Raw genomic sequence first — 21,088 nt, forward strand, 5'->3', positions numbered from 1 at the left:
GAAAATGCACTTACAAATTAATCTTGAGTTTTCCTTTTTGAGTTATGGCGCAGTCCTCTATCACCGTCCTTTAATCGAATTGGTTGTTGAGAGGCGGGATCCAGCAACAACTTCAAATTCCTCAGGTGGAATCAACAAGGGGGAGAGGATGTGGCCAAACGGCTAGACTGGACAACCATCGAAGCTGGGGAACAGAGTTCAAGTCTCGGTATGGACGCTCAACATCCTGATTCTGGGCGAATTACACTAATTCGCCCTGTGCATAACAAAAATGAACGTGTCTGTCTGTAAGGTAACTGGTGCTCATGTAAAGCACTCTGAAACTTTTGGGGTCAAGTTTGCGCTATATAAAACTCCAACCAAAAAAATTATAATAATTCCCTGATGCATAATTTCCTTTATACCCTATGTACCACTTAAAGTGGGCAAGTAACCTGATGGATTCTTCGCCATCACCTACAGCTGTAATGTCTGGTCAGCACAGTTTAATCTTCCTTCTGATAAACCTTTAAAAAACTCCTTGAATGCTATGGATCCAGAATCAAATAACAGGTTAATCTGATGTTCTTCTACTCTACTAGGTTGATGGGTCATGTTTCACTCCTCCCCAGATCCTGCAAAACGTATTACTCAACTAGTTCCATAACTTCACTGACCTTTTATATTCCTTTAGATGCTTTGCCCACTTTAGCAAAATCTCCCCTTTACCTACTACAGGCAAGATATTCTTTATAACTGGCTAAATGCGCTTGATTTCTGAAGATTTCCATACTAGCCTTGCTCTGCATTGCCCCTTTTGATATAACATTTACTGCTTGCATCACGACTTTGTCATTACTGGTGCTTTCCTTTATTATCTCATGTTAGAGTATGTTCTATTTTCTTAACAATTTTCGAAACCTCACTCGGATCAGGCTCATACTTAAACTGTAATTCATCTCTTACCTTATCTGCATTACAACCAAGCATACATTGGTCTCTAATTCTCTCATTGTGATTTTCCCCAAACTTGCAATTCACTGATAAATTTCCAATAGCTGTTACATAAATTTCTGTTGACTCTTCCTCTTTCCGAAAATTAAATTTCTCCAGAATTGTGCACATCTTTGGAAACTAATGAATCTCCAATTATTTTACACAAATTTCAAACTCATTTAGCCCATTTGCTGCTTCTTAGTCACTCGCAGCAAGTGTTCAAAGCTCTCCTGCTACTGTGAGCTATAAAAACATTAGTTCCACATTCCATCTTTGCTGTGGTTATCTAGCTACCACACTTTGGTTTCTTAAAAACGTTATAAGGCTGAGCAAATCAAGCAAGGGTCTCTATTTCCTATTCTTCTTCATGATGAGAAAAAACTTGAGAGTACAATTCTTTTGGAACCTCCTCCGAAGACTTCTTTGAAAGTAACTTAAAGTCTTCTTGTTTAGCGATATTAGATGTTTGTGACAAGTTCAAGTTTATTTTATTTTGCTCAACTAATTATAGCCTTTGCAAATCAATAAAACATATAAAACAGCACAATTAAGCATAGTTCCAAAGCATGTAATTAAAAAAATAATTTGATGAGATTTTTTAAAATATTGTTATAAGTTCATATCATAAGCAACATTACTTGCTTGTGAAAAAAGTGTTGACCAGTGACTTTGGACATCAATAACAAGGATTAACAGTATCTTATGAGTAAATTAATAGTAATACACTGTTAATTAAAACCAACAGCATTGCTATTGCACTCATAACAAAGCTTGAAGTGTCGGTGCATGAATAAACAAGCATTTACAATGCAATAGGTCTCGCATTATTAAAGTTTGAGCTATTGGCATTGTAAATGACAATGCTTTTTATTCATTTGTTTTTAAAACCTGCAATCGGTGCATAAACACGCACTTTGAACGTATAGTCCTTGCTTACGATGAGCAAGGCTGGCAGTAAAAGAGACTGCCAGCCTTGCTTCTCATAAGCATGCACTATAAGTACAAAGTGCTTGTTTACGCACCGATGCAAATGAATAAAAGGCATTGTCATTTACAATGCCAATAGCTCAAACTTTAATATTGCGAGACCTATTGCATTTTCAATGCTTGTTTTATTTTGACAGTGCTGCACAGCACAACCTAAAGTAATTGGCAAAGCCAGTAGTTCCGAAAGGCGAGATATATTGACCTTGTCAATGCTTGTTAAAGATGCTGTTTACAGAGTTTGAGTACCTTTATGACATTTCAACTACCTGCAATTCGAGCGCTCGTTTGAGTGATTTCTTCTATTCGCTACCACAAAAAATAATAGTAAAATACAGTGCCCGAATGAAAGCACGTCAAAGCATAAAAACATGTAGCAGAGCAGAGTGCTTCGTGCAAACTGATCTGCCTGCAAAGTGACGCATGCTGTTCTACTACCTTGGCAGAATGCTGGTAGTGCTGAAGCATAAACACATTCACTGGTCCACATGCACCAATATTCTCATGTTCAAACATGATTGACGCTGATAATATTATACACCCACGTTCCTCCGAATGTGCTCCGGCCAACAAGGTTGCTAGTTATGTGGCGGGTCGCATTCGTAGGCCACTGGACAAGGAGGCCAGTAATTGTCTCCAGGTGGAGTGCCCCCGTCCCTCCCTCGAGGGAAAGGTAGCACTCACCCCGGAAATTGATCCTCTCATGGCCACTTTTTTAAAGAAGTTTATTAGAGACCCTAAGAAGGGTATTGACAGGTCATGGAGGGCATTCCAGGATAAGCTCCTGGAAGCCTTCAGCCCCATTACAAATATCTTGAAATGGCAGAGGAAGCCAAAGAATCTGGCTCTATAATTTCACCGGACACATTGTTGGGGTGGGCCCAGAGGGCCATCATTTTATTGGGCAACATGAATTGTGCCCTGTGCACTAAGCGCCGCCGCTCCGACCTTATTAAAGTCGACCCAAAATTGGGGGACCTGGTGGACTCGGAAGCGGGCGCCAATGCCCAAGGAGGCCTCTTCTGAGAGCCTTTTGTCAAAGAATTGGGAAAACTTATCAACACATTTACATCACTAGACAAGGCCCAGACAACCATAAAAAGGGTTTTCCCTCGTGTTTTTCACTGAGCTGGTCAAAGTAGGGGCAGCTCGAGCGGTCGCTGGTCCCACCAGACTGCTCAAAGGGGACAAGGCTCCAGACAATATCAAGACCAGTCCAGATTCGGGAATTTTTACCCCACGAGAGGACGTTGTGGCAAGGACAGAGGTTTTTGAGGAGCAGCAGCCACCTTAAGTCCTGGTGAGTGTTCTCCCTTCTTCCCAACTAAAAATAGGGGGGCGGGTGGTGAATTTTTTCCAGGATTGGATATCCATCATGAGAGATGCGTGAGTTCTACAGACGGTACAGGGGTTCCACATAGATTATCTGGGGGAACCTGCACAGAAGTCCTGGCCCTGTCCCATTCAGTTCTCTTTCCAAGAGACCGCCCTCGTAGACGAGGAAGTTACATCGATCCTCAACAAAGGCACCATCTCTCCTTCCTCACCACACCCCAGGGGATTTATAATGAACATATTCTCGGTCGACAAGACCAACAGTGGCCGGAGGCCAGTTATAAATCTAAGCGAATTCAACAAGTGGTTAGTTTACCGCCACTTCAAGATGGGGGGTATTCACCTCCTCCGAGATGTTTTGTGCCCTCAGGATTGGATGGTGCTCCAAAATCTCAAGGATGCCTACCTGGTAATCCCAGTTTTTCCTCCACACAGACGATTCCTCCAGTTCGTCTGGTGTCATCAAACTTACGAATTCCCCGCTCTTCCATTCGGCCTGTCCTCAGCCCCTTGGTGCTTCACTAAAGGTGCTCAAACCAGTGGTGGAGTTCCTGAGAGCTTGAGGCATACGGATGATTGTGTATCTAGACTATCTCCTTCTAATGGTGGCTTGCCCGCGCCAGCTGTCAGCCCATCTTCAGATGGTGGTGGATCTGCTTCAGAGCTTAGGCTTTGTAGTAAACGAGAAAAAATCTCTGTTGCAGCCGTCCCAGTCTGTAATTGTTTTTGGGTTCGTAATAGATTCCACCTCCTCCACTCTAAGCCTTCCCTCCAGGAAAGTGGCGAAGATCTGGCACGAACTGAAACGTGTCCTTCCAAACAACAGGGTCACTCCGCCAACTGGCTCGGGTGGTGGGCCTCCTTTCAGCCTCGATTCAAGCATTCTTCCCAGGTCCACTTCACTACCGGGCTGGGCTCTACAGAACCTGAAGGCGTATTTCCTTCACAAGGGGTTTCCTTACTCTTACAACGTTTCTCTGTCCATCGAGGCTCGAGAATAGATCCAATGGTGGCTAGACCACATACATTCCTGGAACGGCAGCGCAATTTTCGGCTTTGCACCAGATCTGGTTATAGAGTCCGCCACCAGCAGGACCAGGTGCAGGAATCTCTTTAGGGTAGGGGTGTGGTCTCCCGACAAACAGAAGTTACATATCAACTGTGTGGAACTTCTGGTTGGATCTTTCGCCGTCCGCTGCTGGACGAGGGACTCGGTGTAGACATGGGTCCTTCTCAAGATGGACAACATTTCGGCGGTCCGATATATACACCACCTGGGAGGCACCAGATCCAAAGCCCTTTCGGACTTAACTGCGAGTTTCTGGCAGTACTGACTAAACAGCCAGGTTTCGGTCACAGCAGAATACTTACCAGGTCAAGAGAACCTTTCAGTCCCGCAACTTCAGGGATTCCAGTCTTTGGATGCTCGATCCAAGCATATTTGCAATGTTGAGCGACCGCTGGAGTCGTCCCTTCTTGGTGGACCTGTTCACCTTGAGATTGGACCACCAACTTCTCCGCTTCTTCAGCTAGAGACCAGATCCCTTGGCAGTGGCCATGAATGCTTTCCAAGTCTAAAGGGGGTGTGTAGTTCCTGTCTGGATGTGGGGGAAAGACAGGTCTTTCTTCGTGATGCCCTCACACGCCCGAGAGGTGTCATGCTTCATCATCGGGCGTGTGCCCCTCGTCAGGCCGGCGCTGCAATGCCTGACGGGCTCCCGGAATCAGGGCTCTTTGTCAGGAATCTTTGGAAGAAGCCATTAGGTGCCTGCGGGGGTGAGGGCTAGGTAGTATATGGGGGTGGGGGGTGAAATAAATAAAATAGGTCTGGAGCAGTCCTACTTAGATAAAATTTTAATGTATTAGGTAGCTCTAGCCTGGTTAAAAACTATGAGTGTGCCCCTATGTAGAAATAATGTTCCTAAAGGGCTATCAAATGTGGATGGTCAACATTTTTCGTGCCCAGTCTGCCCCTAGCGGGTCAAATGGCACTTCATCAGGACCGAGAAAGCTAAGTGAAAAAAGTGCACTGCCGTCTGGTATTGAGATTCTGTGACATAAATTACCAGATGCGGTAGGAATGCCCTAGTAGACTTGTACTGGGGAGTACTGTAGACCCCTAGTTACCTAGTCTAAGGCTGACGGGGATAACCAGAGCACGTTGTTTCGCCGGTTGAGGTGTAGGCAGTGAACTGACAATCGTCCTACCCTTGCTCCGGGCCCCGTGATGCTTTACTTCAGGACTGGAGCTCAGAGAAGGGGTACGACTTCCCACCCTTCGCGATGATCACGAGGACGACGGCTCAGGTCAGGCGACAAAAAGTAGAGTTAGTCATAATCAACCCCTGTTGAAGGTCGCAAGTCTGGCTTCCAGTTCTGGAACTTTCCTGGGATTCTCCAATCCTACTCCCCCACTTTCCAACCCCCCCTACTGATGTCCGACAATGTTCCACATCCTCTGGTGTAGACAAACTCGCTGTGGCTAATGGTGTGGAAGATTTCAGGGGACGATGGGAGGTTCGGGGCCTTTCGCAGGAGGCTGAAAGCTTTCTATCCAATGCTTGGGCAGACAGCACTGTCAAGAGGTATAGATCTGCTTGGGGCAGATGGTCTCATTGGTGTTTACGACGGGGTTTTGATCCCCTGGTCATAGACGTAGTGCATGTTGTGAATTTCTTGTCGCAACTGGCCTCCAATGGCATGGCATACAGATCGATAAACACCTTTCGCTCTGCCATGTCCTCCGGACATGTGCCGATTAATGACACTTCTGTGGGCGTGCACCCGATGGTATGTGGACTGTTACGTGGTATTCGGCTCTCTTTATCTGCAGAGCCTCGCTACTCTGCCCTTTGGGACGTGAACCAAGTGCTCAACTTGTTTCTCTCCTGGCAACCAAACTGTTTTCTCTCCAGGAAAGAGCTTTCGGCTAAGTTGGTTATGCTTCTCTGCCTCATCTCCAGTAGACCGGTCGCTGCTTTCAGAGCTTTAGACATCACAAGTAGGATGTTTACTCCTAATGGAGTGACTTTCACTCTCCTTAGAAGGACGAAGTGTCATTCCAGGGTTATTTCGTACCCAGAATTTCCAGACTCTCAAAACTGTGTGTGGTTCGATGCCTTAACCCCTTGCATGCACAGTGAATTTTCACGCTGTGCAGGTGTTTTTAGAAGTGGGAGGGATTCGGACAGCCCCCGGCACACGCCCACCGGGACGCATGAAGGCCGGGGGCTGACATGAGCATGCAAGGGATTAAAGCATATGAAGAAATGACGGAAGAGGTTCCTCCACCAGGGGAATCCCAACTACTTATTGCTCTCCGGAAGACTTTTAAGGCGGTTTCGTCACCTACCATTGCTAGTTGGGTCAGATGGGGGATGCAAGAAGCAGGCATTAGCCTCCGTCACTTTGGTGCCCACTCGGCACGGGGGGGCAATGGCCTCTAAAGCATTCGGCTTGGGTGCCCGTTTTCAAGATATCCTCAACGCGGCAGATTGGTCTTCAGACTCAACGTTTTAAAGATTTTATTTCAAGCCAGTGCTGGACATGGCTCACCTCATTGTGAACAAGCTTTGAACTAGCATATTCCTCACCTCCAGTCCTGACATAGAATGAAAAATGTCCTAGCTAACGTAATGGAAAGTTTCAATTCTATTAAGGACTCGGATGCGAGGATTATCCCGCACCTGGGTCCAAGAGAGGAAATCCCTCCCCGTATTGAGTAAGTAATCTTGCTTATCTACACAGGGGTTTGGTGGGAAGCATTGTACTATTGTGCACTAACTAAGTTTGCTGCTTAATTTTGCAGGCCTTGTAGTTTGGGCTCAGATGGTAATATTTCTCTGTCTTTGCAGGGTCTGATGCAAACAAAAAGGATGCATGAAGGTGATCCGACGGCTGGCTTTGCGCAACAAAAGATGGCGATAGGACATTGCGGCTATGCCATCATTGGCTATTTCCATGTGTTTTGTCTAAACTACCTTCTCCCAAGTGTTCATGGGAAACGTAGTTTTTTGTTATCCTTCATTGAGCTGCTATTTGAATAAAGTGAAGAAAGAAGGCATAATTATCGCCTCCGAGTCCTTAATAGAATTGAAACTTTCCGTTACGTTAGCTAGGAAAATTTTCATTCATACACTATGTATCAAATTATATCTAAAATTCTACTTACATCACAATAAATAACTCATAAGAACTGACCAGCTGTTGGACACACTTTTAAGGGTGCTCCAGTCATAATGTCAACCACCACTCCTTGAATTTCAGATGCAATCCAGATCTGCTACTCAAAGGCTGGCAAGCCCCACCCCCTACGCCCCCAAAACTTCAGCAAAAGCAAGGTTGCACTCAACTAGGACAGTTTCCACCTCAACTACTATGTTTGTGGAAGTGCCTCTAGACAAGATATGCCGTGCAGCAACTTGGAAGAGTGTGCATATGATTCATGCAGCATTACCTGGAATCAAAGTTGGCTGCCATTGGACCTCTCAAATAAGGCCTCGAGATGAAATAACTCCTTGCAGCCATGTAAGATTGGCGCTAAAGATTGCACAGAAGTGCTTCAACTCTGCTCCTGCAATGTGGGTGGCTTAAAAAATCTTTTAGAAACTGCCACAGTAACCACTTAATGGGAGAGGCACCACAGTATTCTACTGCAAGACTTGGGCCCAAGAAAGTGTGCTATTGATTGGATTAATTGAATTTACCAACTTTGCGTTCAAACACACATTAAGAGGTTGTCCTAGGGGGTGGCCTGTCAACTTATTTCTGCAGACTTAAAAGCCCAGTACCTTGCAACTGAAATTGTCCCAACCATGGAAGTTGTCAGCGAAGCAGGATAACTAGTCCAAAAACTCTAAATACCCTTTAATAATTCCAAATATATATATCAACCCGGCAGCCTCGGGAAAACGTGAGGTAGAGGCACATCTGCAATCTGTTAGTAGGCGTAAAGCAGGACCATAATGATGCTGAATTCACACTAACAGGCGACTTTAATTTACATCTCTTCCATTAACTAGACGCTGACTAATACATTGTTGAACAAGACCAAGCATGGCAGATCCCAGATCAGCCGGTGCCTCTGGAGAAAAGAAATAGAAAAATTGGTGCGTTAATGCTGATGGCTTGTACCACAATGGGCCTCAGGGTATGAAATGAGAGATTCCCAGTGGATCGGCCACCTGCTAAACGCGTATTTCTCCAAAGGCTACCTCTACAATAGATTATACTTTGGTGTCCCTCAACCTGTTCAACTGGAAAATTTCTTTTAGAATTGATCTACGGCCAGAAAGTGACAATAGCCCCCAAATAATGAACTTAAAAACAGAGATCAGTTTACATTCAAAAGCCCAAATGTAACTAACTCTAGTGTCTTCAGAAACGTTGAGAAGATTGCAATGGAAAGGACAAGTTACAACGATTTAATAGAGCAGGGTGTAGCTTTAACACATGTGAATGTATCTAAGGACAGTAACCCTGTGAAAGCTTGGGAGTTAAATGTGGAAATGCTGTTAAACAGGTTTCCAATTTGGTCTTCCAAAAAGGACAACAAATTGGTCCAAAGATACAAAAAATCTGAATGGTTTGCATTGAGGATTGAAAAGAACAGTTTGAACTGCCAAATGTGAGGAAATATCTATCTAGTAGAATCCTGGTGGAAAACTTTAGACAAACCAGACAAGGGTATACAAATTTACCTTGGGCAGTGAAGGAGTATAATGAAGGCCTATCGGCAAGAGCATTCCACAACTGTATGAATTAATATTCAAGGCAATTTTGGAGGATTATAAACAACTTATAAAGAAGCCCCGGTGTTGCCAATAACTTTAAAATCACAGAGGTAGCCTGGGTTCAGTATCTCCCAGCACATTATAATATTCAGCTAGAAGATCAAGTGACTTTATCATTAGTTCACCCACGGTGGGAGCTGCCTGATTCGTATACAGATATCTTTCAGCCAAACCAAAAAGATGGTGTTCCAGGGCCGAACAGTCTGCCACATGCCCTCCTTAAATCAAATATGACAAGTTAGGCAGACTACTTAACTCCACAGTACAGTGACGGAGTTGCGCGTAATACAATTCCAGAATCGAGGCAAGGTGCCATCATCCACCAGATATACAAAGGCAGTAGTAAAAGAGATCCATCTAATTATTGCCTGTAGCCCTATTGGATAATGAGTCTAAGAATTATACGGGCTGTTACTTCAAGATCTGAACGACTGGGTGGAGGATCAGCAGAAACTACCATACAATCAGACTGGTTTTCACCCAGGCATTGGTATCTTGTCCAATCTGACTGCTGTAGACATGATTAAAAAAGCCAAAAGCCCTTTCCATGCCTGTTCCATGGATTTAAAGGCAGCTTTCAATCGAGTCGATATCACACATTTGTGGTTTAAGCTAGCAGAGTAAGGCAATCCAACAACTTCAGATTGATACAAGGATGCGGATTAAAATTGGAGCTGGAACAAGCATCTTGCGCAAGATACACATCACAACAGGACTCAAACAAGGCTGTGTGCTCGCCCCAAGCTGGTTTTAACATCTTTATGGCGGACCTCACACCTGAAATGGACTCAATCTATACCTACATGCCCAAAATAGAGGGGAAAACATTAACAAGCATGCTATATGCAGATGCTATTGTTCTACTCAGTAGAACCAAGGTGGGTCTCCAAAGACTGCTGCATGTACTAAGCAACTACACGTCAATCAACAAGTGTGAAATCAATCTCAATAAAAAAAGTGTTGACATTTACCACAAGCCCTAAGAGGCTTTGACCGTGGTTTATAAAGACCCATAAATAAAGAAAATTAAAAGAGTATAAGTATTATGGGGTCATAATAGCCACAACAGGGACTTTTCTTGGACACCGGGGCCCAAATGAACCCTAAAGCAGAGGCACTCTTATCAGCCTTTGTGCCACTTCAGAAAAGATTGGGAGGTTATTCTCTACAAGTTATATAGACGGTTGTTGCCACAAAACTCCTCCCACTATAGTATATTGTTTGGAAGAGCTTTGTGGTTGCGAAACAGAGTGTTTTGAAGTGCTTAATTGAAACATATATAGGAAGCTCTTTCGCCTACCATGAAATGCTTCTCCAGCTTAAATAAGGTTGGAATTCAGCCTACTAAACCAAACAAATGCAAGACAAAGTGCCTTTATCAGATTCTGTTATAAATTTAGAGCTGCCAAGGATGGCTCGTTAAATCAAATGTTCTGGACATAACTATCTACTGGTACCAGGTTCACCCGTTTTAGAGACTATCTATTGATTAGAATACAGAACTTGAAAATAAATGGGCTGTAGAAGCTACCAATGTCCTTTCAAGTCTTTAAGAAATTGGTAAACAGAAATATGCAAGAGTTGTCACTTCAGGCAGATAGAAATGTCTTTGCAAAGCGAGCTCTTTCATGGTTTGTCATACAATCTCATAAATCCCTAGAGCAACTTGGCTACTGTTATTCTGTCAATACGAAAATGAAATTAACGCGTCTGCCTCTAGGTGATTTCCCAACTCTGGACGTAAGCCCCAAATGGCCGGTCAAAACAAAAAACACAAAGACTATAGATGGTAAAACAAGTCCCAAGTCCCCCACACAATTTTTATTTTTGTGTGGTGGGGCTGGGTGTCAGGAGGGGGGGGGGGAATAGCTCCCTCAAACTCCACCCAAAGGTATCAGAGCACTTTACATGAGTACCAGTTGCGTTACAGATGGTCACATTTTTTTTTCGGCACAGGGCGTGTAATTGATTTGCCCAGAATCACCGGATGCTGAGCATCGATCCAGAGACTCGAATCCGATTCCCCAGCTTTGAGGTCGACGGCTCTAGCTGTTAAACCCACATACTCTCCCGTCACGCATGAACTCCAGTTTGAGCATTGACAATTTTTGCACCATACCTTAAAGCATCTTGGAGAGTGCATATGCCGTCAATCAGTTATAGCATCTTTTCATGGAGAAAATATAAGACTTAATGTGCAAATAATCCGTTTTTTGTACCAGTCTTATAAAAAGCTCCAATAAACTTGACATTGGCACATACTGCACGACATGAAATCACTGTTTTAAATTGTTTGCATATTTTATGTACAGACCTAGCTCCAGATGTACACAAAATGTATAATTCAGATTGGAAAAAAACAGGCATAACATTACAATGCATGTATTTTCTTTTTAACTTGCTTAACAGTTCACAATTGTGTTTTGTTTCCCAGGGTGATACTTTTTATGGACACTGCACTTTACATAATTTTGAGATTTTTTAAATGATGTTCTTAATGTGATTTAAATGAAATGGTTTTAATTAAGTATTCATGAAATAAATAAAATATACAATTTTATATATTTCCCTTCCCACCTCAAGGGCTGGCACTAGCAAGTACGAAGAAGAACCATGGGCCATGGTACACTGTCTGGTGGAAGGGTTACCACTAGACGTAGTGCTATGGGCGGGGAGAAGGGGTATGCTGTAAATCTAAATATGCCATCAGTTACTTTGCATACATCATGTGTGTCAATTACATAGAAAAAATAAGAGTTTAAGCCTATATCTTCTTAACAGATCTTGGAACCCTTGGTGGTTGTAATATACGTAATAAGGTTTCATTTAGGGGACTAACACTCTTAATGATGACCCCCCCCCTTAGACTCTCAGAGTTCAGAGAAGCAATTGTGCTCAGTGACTTGGGCGTGATTCTCATGAAATCATCAGGGTTAACCTATGAAATAACAGAAGACTAACATTAGGCCTGAAGCACGTGTCAAATGAAGCAGAAGATGCAAACCCATCAGGCACATGCATTCTTACTCTTATCATGAGTGAAGGTGTTCCAGTCTTCTTGGGAATCTTTCTGCTTCTTCATCACCACCAGCTTCCCACCCTCCACATCCACACTCAGGGTGTATTTCATAGTTTTCCGGATCTTAGTGAGATCTGCCAAGTTCATGTCCAGCTTCACCTGATTAAATAAAGAAGAGACAATATAGTAGTCCAAAGAGATCTGAAGAGACAGAGGGTGTGAATCAGGGTACACAGGCTGCAGTCATTGGCTAGCAAAAGACTGAAACTTAAGGTTTGGAGTAAGTCCAGCTATCTCATCAAGTAGGAGGGGACACCTTACCAGATTGAGTAAACAGTACCTTGCCTGTAGTTGTCATCTACTGGATTTAATTGAAACCTACCTAAAACAGTCTTTACTTTCCACAGTGTATGATAAGCACAGCTCAATATCGCAGAAACAGAAGGGCCTTGATGTAGCTAGCTAATATTTTGTAAGAAGACACACATTCTCTTATTCAAAGAGTCCCATTAAGACAGCAAAGCACGTAAAGTTGTCACCTTCATCATCTCAGTCAGCCCTTGGTGGACATGGCTGAAGCAAGCAACCTTAAAGAGAAACCCATGACAGCAATGGAGTATATGCCGAGGGCTAACAGTCATGAAATGTGCACTGTGTGCCCAGTGTAGGCACTGGACTAAGGCTTGTAAATGCAAGACTCTGAAGCCTGGGCAACCAAACACTGCATGGGAACTACATAAACTAAAGGTCCAGATTGGTAGTACATCACAACAATACAAAACTAACTTGCTCAAGTTTAATACCCACATTCTGCATGACACAACCCTTACACTTCTAGAGCCCTATTGTTTTCTTCACCCAATCACTTAGGTGCCGAAGCCATTGCCACTAAATGCTTTACCAGGAGGAGAAGCCACTGCTTTTTGTTTTCTAAATCTTTTTATTAGTTTGAAGCAGGTAATAAGATATCACACCACTTTTTACCAATAAAGCAGTACATCTCCAAATAATACAGATCTCCATCATTCAATTTCAGTAAACGACCATTCTGAATGTATCCCATCAGGGGCCCTGGCTGCTCTTCACCCCCATGGATCAGGGACTGCAACGACACAACAGTGGGCATGACACACGGGCACCCCTGTATACATTCCATTTGTTCCACACCTTTTCCCACTTCACGGGTCACCCTCTACTCTCATAGACTGTTTTCTGTGCTACCATACACCAATCCATGTCCCTCTTCCAGTCCAGGAGGGTTGGTGTAGCTTCCGCCACCCAAAGACGAGCTATGTTACACTTTGCAATCATCAAGCCTAAAGTTACCCAGGTCTGATGAGCTTGCCTCAGTTCCGTGGCCTACCAAACACTGAGTCCATTTGGTTGAGAGTGATAGATTCTCACCACAGATCCCCATCATGCACAACACCACCGAGACCCAATAGGATTGCATTTTTGGACAGGCCCAAATAATGTGCTAAAATGCCCCTCCTGCCTACAATGTTTGAGTCATAGAATAACTGGGTGAATAAAGCATTACACCTTGGTGAAGTGACTGCGGAGCCCAAGTTACAAACTTGTGCTCGGTTTGAACAAAGTTCCATGCGAACACTTATTTAGTGTTCTGCAAACAGAATTTCAATGCACAGAAAAAAAGGACAAGTATTCTTTACCTGTCCTGCTGCCAATTATAGTCAAAGCAAAGATTTTCCTGGCAGCTTACCTTTGTAACCTGCCCTGTCTCACTCCTCAAGAGGATATCCATTATATGATGCTTGCTATAGGCCTGATCTATACACACATTGGTGTGTTTCAGCCATTGGTATTCTATATCCACAAACAACTGAAGCGGTTTCTACCCAGGTTATGGGAAAATACCCAAAGGAATGACCAGACCCAGGCAGGACAAACACCACAAAAGACTATTCAAAGCTTTCAGAGCAGGTTTCTTGGCTTAGCTGGCATTTACTTTGATGATCTTAAATCAGTTTTTCATTATATTCCCTGTTTATCTATGGCATTACATTTCACCAAGAAGTTGATGTGTTATATAAATGCTGTGCCCGAGGTTTGTTTATTTAAAATGAAATTAAAAGTGTAAAAGTTGTATGCCATTGCGTAAGAGGATCATCTAGTAGGGGTCATGCAATGCTATCAGCAGCACTCGAGGTAACCCCATAAACATATTTTGAAATAATTGCGAGGAGACAAAGGGATAAAAAAACCCTCCTAAATAAATGCACAAATCTGCTTGATTTTGCCTCATAATATTTGAACTACCCCACTATATGGGACCCAAGGTACTTTTATTAATCAATCGCATGGCACAGCGGAGCTTAATATGATGTCGTTCTGCTTGAAGGTTGCACCTTCAGCTGTTTAGAAATATGGAAAAGCAGTATCTTTGCAGATGTAATCAAGGTTCGTACAGAAGTAACGAGCTATTCAGGCTGTCGCAGAAGGGAATGATTCAAGAGGGTGACTCTATGAAACATTGAATGCTGGTGAAGGAAGATTACCTCAAAGGCTTTCACTGGGATGGACTTGGACTTCCGGGACGATGGTTGTGTTGGGGCAGATTGTGCAGTAGTGCTCATGTCCTGCAGAGCTTTCAACGCCTAAAGGAAAGAGAAACATCACATTGCGGTTACATTCAAACTATAGGAATTACATGGCAGATGCTTTCCACATTACTACTGAGAAAAAAACCTTCTAAAGCAGAGTACCACAGAAGTTCAAGAGGGAAAATGTTGCATGGGGTCATAAAAGAGACATATACATGACGGAAAACGACAAAAGTACAAGTAACATGTGAGACGTGCAGCATATATATCAGATGCATGCCATGTATTCTCTTTCTTAAAGCCAATTTCTTTTTAAACCTATTTTTGCTGAGGTTTCCTTTTTTATTGCATAGTAACAATACCACTAATATAACAATTAGCAGCCATCAGAGACTACCCTTAGGATGCCACTCCATCACTGTGACTTCTCACTTCTGAAGCTTGGGGTAAAAACTCTTCGTCCAATTGCATGGTGTATTTCTCCTTTAAAACACCACAGTACTTATTGTGTAAACCCCAGATTTCCTCCATTGAACCAGGTTCTTCACTGTCTGACCTTTGAGCATCATTGTAACTGTGTAAGGAACTGCCCCTTTATGTATGGTCAGCCTCAAATGTTTTGACTGATGCTGCTGATTTTTCTACTGAGTTTGCGCGAAGGTCTGCTACTAAGACCTCAGTGCCCTGACCCTAAGTGTATGTCGAATTGGCTGTACCCAATTGGAAATGCGTAACTTAGCTGTAAGTCCCTAGTAATCATACCCCGGTGCCATGGGCATGTAAGTTAGAGGGGTACCCCAAGGCTTTCAGCGCTGGTTGTGCTATCCTGTAGGTTCTCCAAGTAAAACTGGTCCCACAATCCGCCACTGTAGACTGGTACAGCAGTCGTGCACGGCTAGCCCGACCTTGCCATTTAAAGCAATGGCAAAGTCACCACTTCCCCATAACATCTTTGTAAGTCACCCCTCGAGCAGGCCTACTGAGTCCTAAGGCAGGTTGCACCATATGACACAGGCAGGACATATACTTTACATGCCGTGCCTGGAAAAACACAAAACTACTATTTTTTCCAGTGGAAAGACATGTTCACCTCATTGGCGAGTACAAGAGTATAGGCTGACTCCTCAGCGGTGATAACTCTTGAACAGTTGAGCAAAGTGGGCACTTGAAGGTATCAAGCAATTTGTTACATTAAGCCTGACTTGTATCTCAAGTCGAAAATAATGTAATGTGTTGCAGTGTGCAGCTTTAGCAAAGCTGCCACTTGGTTGCCTTTAAAATTCATGTTCCTTTCGGGGCTCACATGGAGGTTGTTCAGCGAGGAGACTTTCTACCCTCCTGGAAAGATGTGCCAACGACTCTTAGGAAGGAGAACAATGGGGGATTGCAGGCCACGGATATGTTACCTCCCTCCTGCAGGAAGCTTAGGTGTTAGCCCCAAAAGGCAGATTTCAAAGGGGAAGCCACCTTTGAAGGTCACGTGTCACAGTAAGGAGGAGGGCTGCACCCCTGGCACCCAGACCTCAGATCTTGACTACCTTGGAAGGAGGATTGAAGGACTGCCCTGCTGCACAGAGGGACCACCAAAGAGGTTGCACCATCAAAGACTACACCTGCTGCACCTGGTCCCAGCGAAAAGAGGAACTGTGCCTGGCGTGTCCTGCTCAAGGAGAAGCTGACTACAGAGCACAGTCAAGCCAAGAGACTCCAAGGGCCAGCTGACTGGCCTACTGTTCGCAGCACAGGGACACAACAGCTGAAGAAGCCTGCTGGGGCAAGTTCGTAGCCCAAAGTCTTCAAGTCGCTACCACCGCCGCTGTGCAGCACCAAGCAGCAAGGCCCGGTACACAGAGTTTCACCCAAGTTCACTGAACCCGGGAGTGCTGTCAGAGAGTTGTTGGGCCCCTTAGCATATGAGTTATTGACCCAGGAAAGATTGGCCTGTGACTGCGACAACGGGTGACTGTTAGTCCAGTGGTGACTGGACTTCGGCCAGACAACAGAGGACTTTGTGGGACGTCAACCCTGCAATCACGCCCCCTTCCCCATATTAGTGTACAGAGGAACCCCTGCAGTAAGACCCCTATCGAGCACATAGCATCTTCAGCAGCCTTCATCCATTGCATCAGGTCCACTCCATAGCAATCTATTGCAATGTGGATAAAGTGCCTGGAACTGCTGGAGGACTGCTTCCTCTGAAGAGGTAACTGGTTTTAGGGACCTTGCAAGTCCCCTTCACTATAGCTCCATGTTGGAGTTGGTCACCCCAAGTCCTTCTACCCAACTGCATTGGCACTTAGCTAAGATTTTCTTGAAAAAGTTTCTAAGAGTTCAATTAGTTGATTTGCCAAGGCTTGTTCGTGGTTGAGTGAAATTGCTTTGATTCATTATTGCTTGTAAAATCTATATATTGTCAGAAACTACTAGTTGATCTTTTTCGTTCTAGTGTCTAAATTCTTATAAACATATAGTCTATTTTTATAAACTGGTGAGGAATTTCTTGAGTGCTGTGTCGATAACTTCTTTAATTGTTTTGCTGCTGTTTAAATGCTTTACACTTGTTCCTCTGTGTAAGCCTTGCTGCTCAGTGCTACCCAGGGTTGAGCTCAGAGTTTTAAAGACGAAACCTACTGGTTCTAAAAGGGTTGGTATGTGTATTACACGGTGAGGTCGCACTACTACATCATATAATACACCCTAATTCCTCACAAACTGTAACTGCATTTACGTAGCGCTTACTACTCCCGACAAGGTGTTGAAGGAATTTATGCCCAGCAGCATGATGTGTGCAAGCAGTACCACAATATTATGCATAACCTTAATACACCTTGATGATATTTGTTTATTCCACATACCCAATATAAGTAAGTGAGCATTTTCAACAACACTATCTGTAACTATGGCCATTACATCTAATACATTTTTCAACAGGTTTTAATCCTGGGATGCTACCATATGGTTGGGTAAAACTGACATTTTCACCACATCCTCACACACACATATCATTCTGCACTGTCCCAAATAGTTTCAACTGGATACACCAGTAATGTATTTTATGTAATATCTGAACTCTACCAGCCATACCCAGATTTGTTTTCCATCTCTCTGGGGTAGGTGAATTAGTGCCTATTCTTGGCCCTCTTGGGCCAAGATTTGTGCCCCAGTGGGACCTCAAGTGGCTCAATGTAACTTGAGTGTTATTAATCAGGGTTCTGTAAAAACGAAATGTTGTCTTTTTGTCCATCAGCTTAAACAGTATTCTGTACACTGGGAAGCAATACTGGGCCAATACTGGGCCATCTAGTCCTGTACCAACTGGCACAACACTGCATGCTGTAGTTATATATACTTGCAAGCCTCAGGTCAGCGACCCTAAATTCAGGATGTGGCTAATCATAGGCATGCAATCCAGTTTGACGCCACACATTTCATAGCATGAATATCCTAGTGCATGTTCTAAACCTCTCCAACTGTTTCAATTCTTTAGTGTGTGACTTATCCAGAGAGGTGTAGGTTTGCGAGGAAGTCCCCCTAAGTCTAACCTGTTTCACAAGTGAGTCACCCATGCTCTCACTACCAGTTTGGTGTGATCCCACAGAGGCTGATGTAGCCTGCTTCCATAATAATGTTGTGGGATACTGCCTTTTACCCAACTTACTCTCAATCTTATACTTTGAAATTGAGGGTTTACTTCATCCTAGCCTCCCCCCAGTAAACAATAAACTTGGAGTAAAATCAGATATATGTGCAGAAATAAATAGCCTGCAAGTTAAATTAAAAACACTGGTGTGACTAAATAGGGACAGACTCCCCTCTACCTCAACTTACCTTCTTCTCAATGCTGGACAAGAAGTCCTTCAAAACGGAGAGTTTCAAGACGAGGCTTTCCAGCTCCTGCTCGCCTGATTGGTTAGGAGCCTGAAATGTGTAAACACAATTTATGAGAAAACCACGATTTTACAGACTGCCAAAGACAGTAGAGTTGTTTATTCTAATAGCATCTGATTCTACTATTCTCTTTATTAGTACTCAATTCCCATTGCACTGGAGGGATATAAGGCAGTGTCTGTGCTGTGGGAAGTCAGTAGTGCAACCTATAAGTCACAAAAGATTTCCACAGCAAATGCGTAGCTCGTGGTGCCACTTTACTGTTCTAGGAATGAAGCTTGGGCACCCTGACAGCAGGACCAGGTCTTTTCTCAAACTTAAGAGCTGTAGCAGCCGCTATCAATTTATACATTAACATAGACTCCTCTCGTGCCTCTCTGGCTGCACCCATATTTTCTTGAGGTTAAACTGTGACAAGAACTTTGCACCTCATCAATAGAACCAATTATTTTGTATTTATGACATCTGACAATGAGTCTAAAACGGTAAATTAATATTTGTTATTGTTAGATACAGTACCATGTTCACCCTTAGGCTCCAATGTGGGCCTGCTTTGTAGTTACAATCGTTAGAGTCCACGCTCAAGAGCTGATCAGTCTCTTTCTCAATATATATCTGCATGCCATAACATTAGTTTCACCCAACACGGTCTGGTCATGGGTTAGATAAGGGTGGGCTTCTATGACTGGATCTTCTCAGTGAGCGCTAAACTCCTCACAGCCACTTAAGAACCCTCTCCTAGTGACATACACATACAAATCTACACCTTTGAAGTGCACCACACTAACCCCCTGCAACACACCGCATGCTCCATTGGCATGAAAGAATGGTACCAATTTTACTTCTGACAGATACAGAGAACTGTGTGTGGCAAGGCATTGAATTGAGTCAACAACCTCTAGCTAGACTTGCAGTCTATCGTGGAAGCAGACAAAGTCTTTTTCACATTTACGTGTGCAAGTCATCATCAACTATAAATTTGATGCATCAATATTATTACAATCCTGCATCTATTTACGAATGAGGCACACATTTTGCTTGGCCATCATGATTAGGATAAGGTAGGTGTGTTTCTCGCAAGACGCAACAGTAAACATGTTTGAGTAAGCAACCACTTTCTATAGTTATTTAGAATAATTAAGAACACATACTTCCAGGACACACATCATATTTCTACAGCTAATAATTCATGCCCACAAGGTGGGCGCCATCCTACAATTAAAACCATACATTATTTTGCCTGATTTGTGGCATGCCGAAGCTCAAAAATAAATGTGTAACTTCCACCCCATTGTTCTGCTAATTGAAACACCTACCAGAATTAGGTCCTAGCACATAAACTCACAAACAATCACACTGCATACTTCAGTGTGTTCTTGTATTCTAAACACTGATCAATATTATCTTTTTGGGACCCATCATCTCCACAAAGAATCACACTGCATATTCAGTGTGTTCTTGTATTCTAAAAACTGATCAATATTATCTTTTGGGGACCCATCATCTCCACAAACAATCACACTGCATACTTCAGTGTGTTCTTGTATTCTAAAAACTGATCAATATTATATTTTGGGGACCCATCATCTCCACAAACAATCACACTGCATACTTCAGAGTGTTCTTGTATTCTAAACACTGATCAATATTATCTTTTGGGGACCCATCATCTCCACAAACAATCACACTGCATACTTCAGAGTGTTCTTGTATTCTAAACACTGATCAATATTATCTTTTGGGGACCCATCATCTCCACAAACAATCACACTGCATACTTCAGAGTGTTCTTGTATTCTAAACACTGATCAATATTATCTTTTGGGGACCCATCATCTCCACAAACAATCACACTGCATACTTCAGTGTGTTCTTGTATTCTAAAAACTGATCAATATTATCTTTTGGGGACCCATCATCTCCACAAACAATCACACTGCATACTTCAGAGTGTTCTTGTATTCTAAACACTGATCAATATTATCTTTTGGAGACCCATCATCTCCACCCCTCACACGTTACACTGTAGATAAGAAAATCATACTTCATAGTTATTTTTGTTAGTTTAACATAACCTTCACAGTTGTTTGGAAATGGGTTCAATGGAGGGTGAACCACAAAAAGCAGCTCAAAGGATGCTGCTGAGTCTCCATGGATACCCATCACAACATCTCAATCACAGGGCCCATCCGTGCGCCACCAACCATGAAACCACCCTATCCCAACTAATACATGTTTTCCTGCTATTTAAGGTTGGAGCATAGTGCATACTTAATGATGGGATGAGTGAGCAGGTGTTGTGAAGGGAAGAGTGTAAAAATGAAGAGTACCAGAATAACTATGAAGGTTATTTTTTCTTCCTCTCTAGTTCCTTCACACCCTCTTTTCCAGCAGATGTGAAACAGGATTCCACAGCTCCACGACAGCCAGGAGAAAGAAACAGCATTTGCTAAACCAGACTTCAACAAAGATGCATCCAGCATGTAATGATTACAAATGGTATGTGGGATGCCCCAGATGGCTGTGCTTCC

The 21,088-nt window shown here is 43.3% G+C and overlaps 1 protein-coding gene and 1 long non-coding RNA gene across 4 annotated transcripts in view; one reads left to right on the forward strand and one right to left on the reverse strand.

Moving 5' to 3' along the window:
* The window catches only part of LOC144773538 (uncharacterized), a 116,366-nt gene extending 109,084 nt beyond the window's left edge, over positions 1–7,282 (forward strand). The window contains exon 3 of the long non-coding RNA XR_013600000.1: positions 7,149–7,282. This is a non-coding gene — a long non-coding RNA (uncharacterized LOC144773538). The remainder of the gene's footprint in view (positions 1–7,148) is intronic.
* The window catches only part of INPPL1 (inositol polyphosphate phosphatase like 1), a 755,507-nt gene that overhangs the window by 313,335 nt on the left and 421,084 nt on the right, over positions 1–21,088 (reverse strand). For all 3 annotated transcript variants that reach the window (XM_078658619.1, XM_078658620.1, XM_078658621.1), the window contains 3 exons: positions 18,498–18,587; positions 14,625–14,723; positions 12,114–12,264 (listed from right to left, as the gene is read on the reverse strand). In XM_078658619.1, the coding sequence (XP_078514745.1) occupies positions 12,114–12,264; positions 14,625–14,723; positions 18,498–18,587 (340 nt within the window). The remainder of the gene's footprint in view (positions 1–12,113; positions 12,265–14,624; positions 14,724–18,497; positions 18,588–21,088) is intronic.

Source organism: Lissotriton helveticus, chromosome 8 (assembly GCF_964261635.1).
Source record: "Lissotriton helveticus chromosome 8, aLisHel1.1, whole genome shotgun sequence".
Lineage (NCBI taxonomy): Eukaryota > Metazoa > Chordata > Amphibia > Caudata > Salamandridae > Lissotriton > Lissotriton helveticus.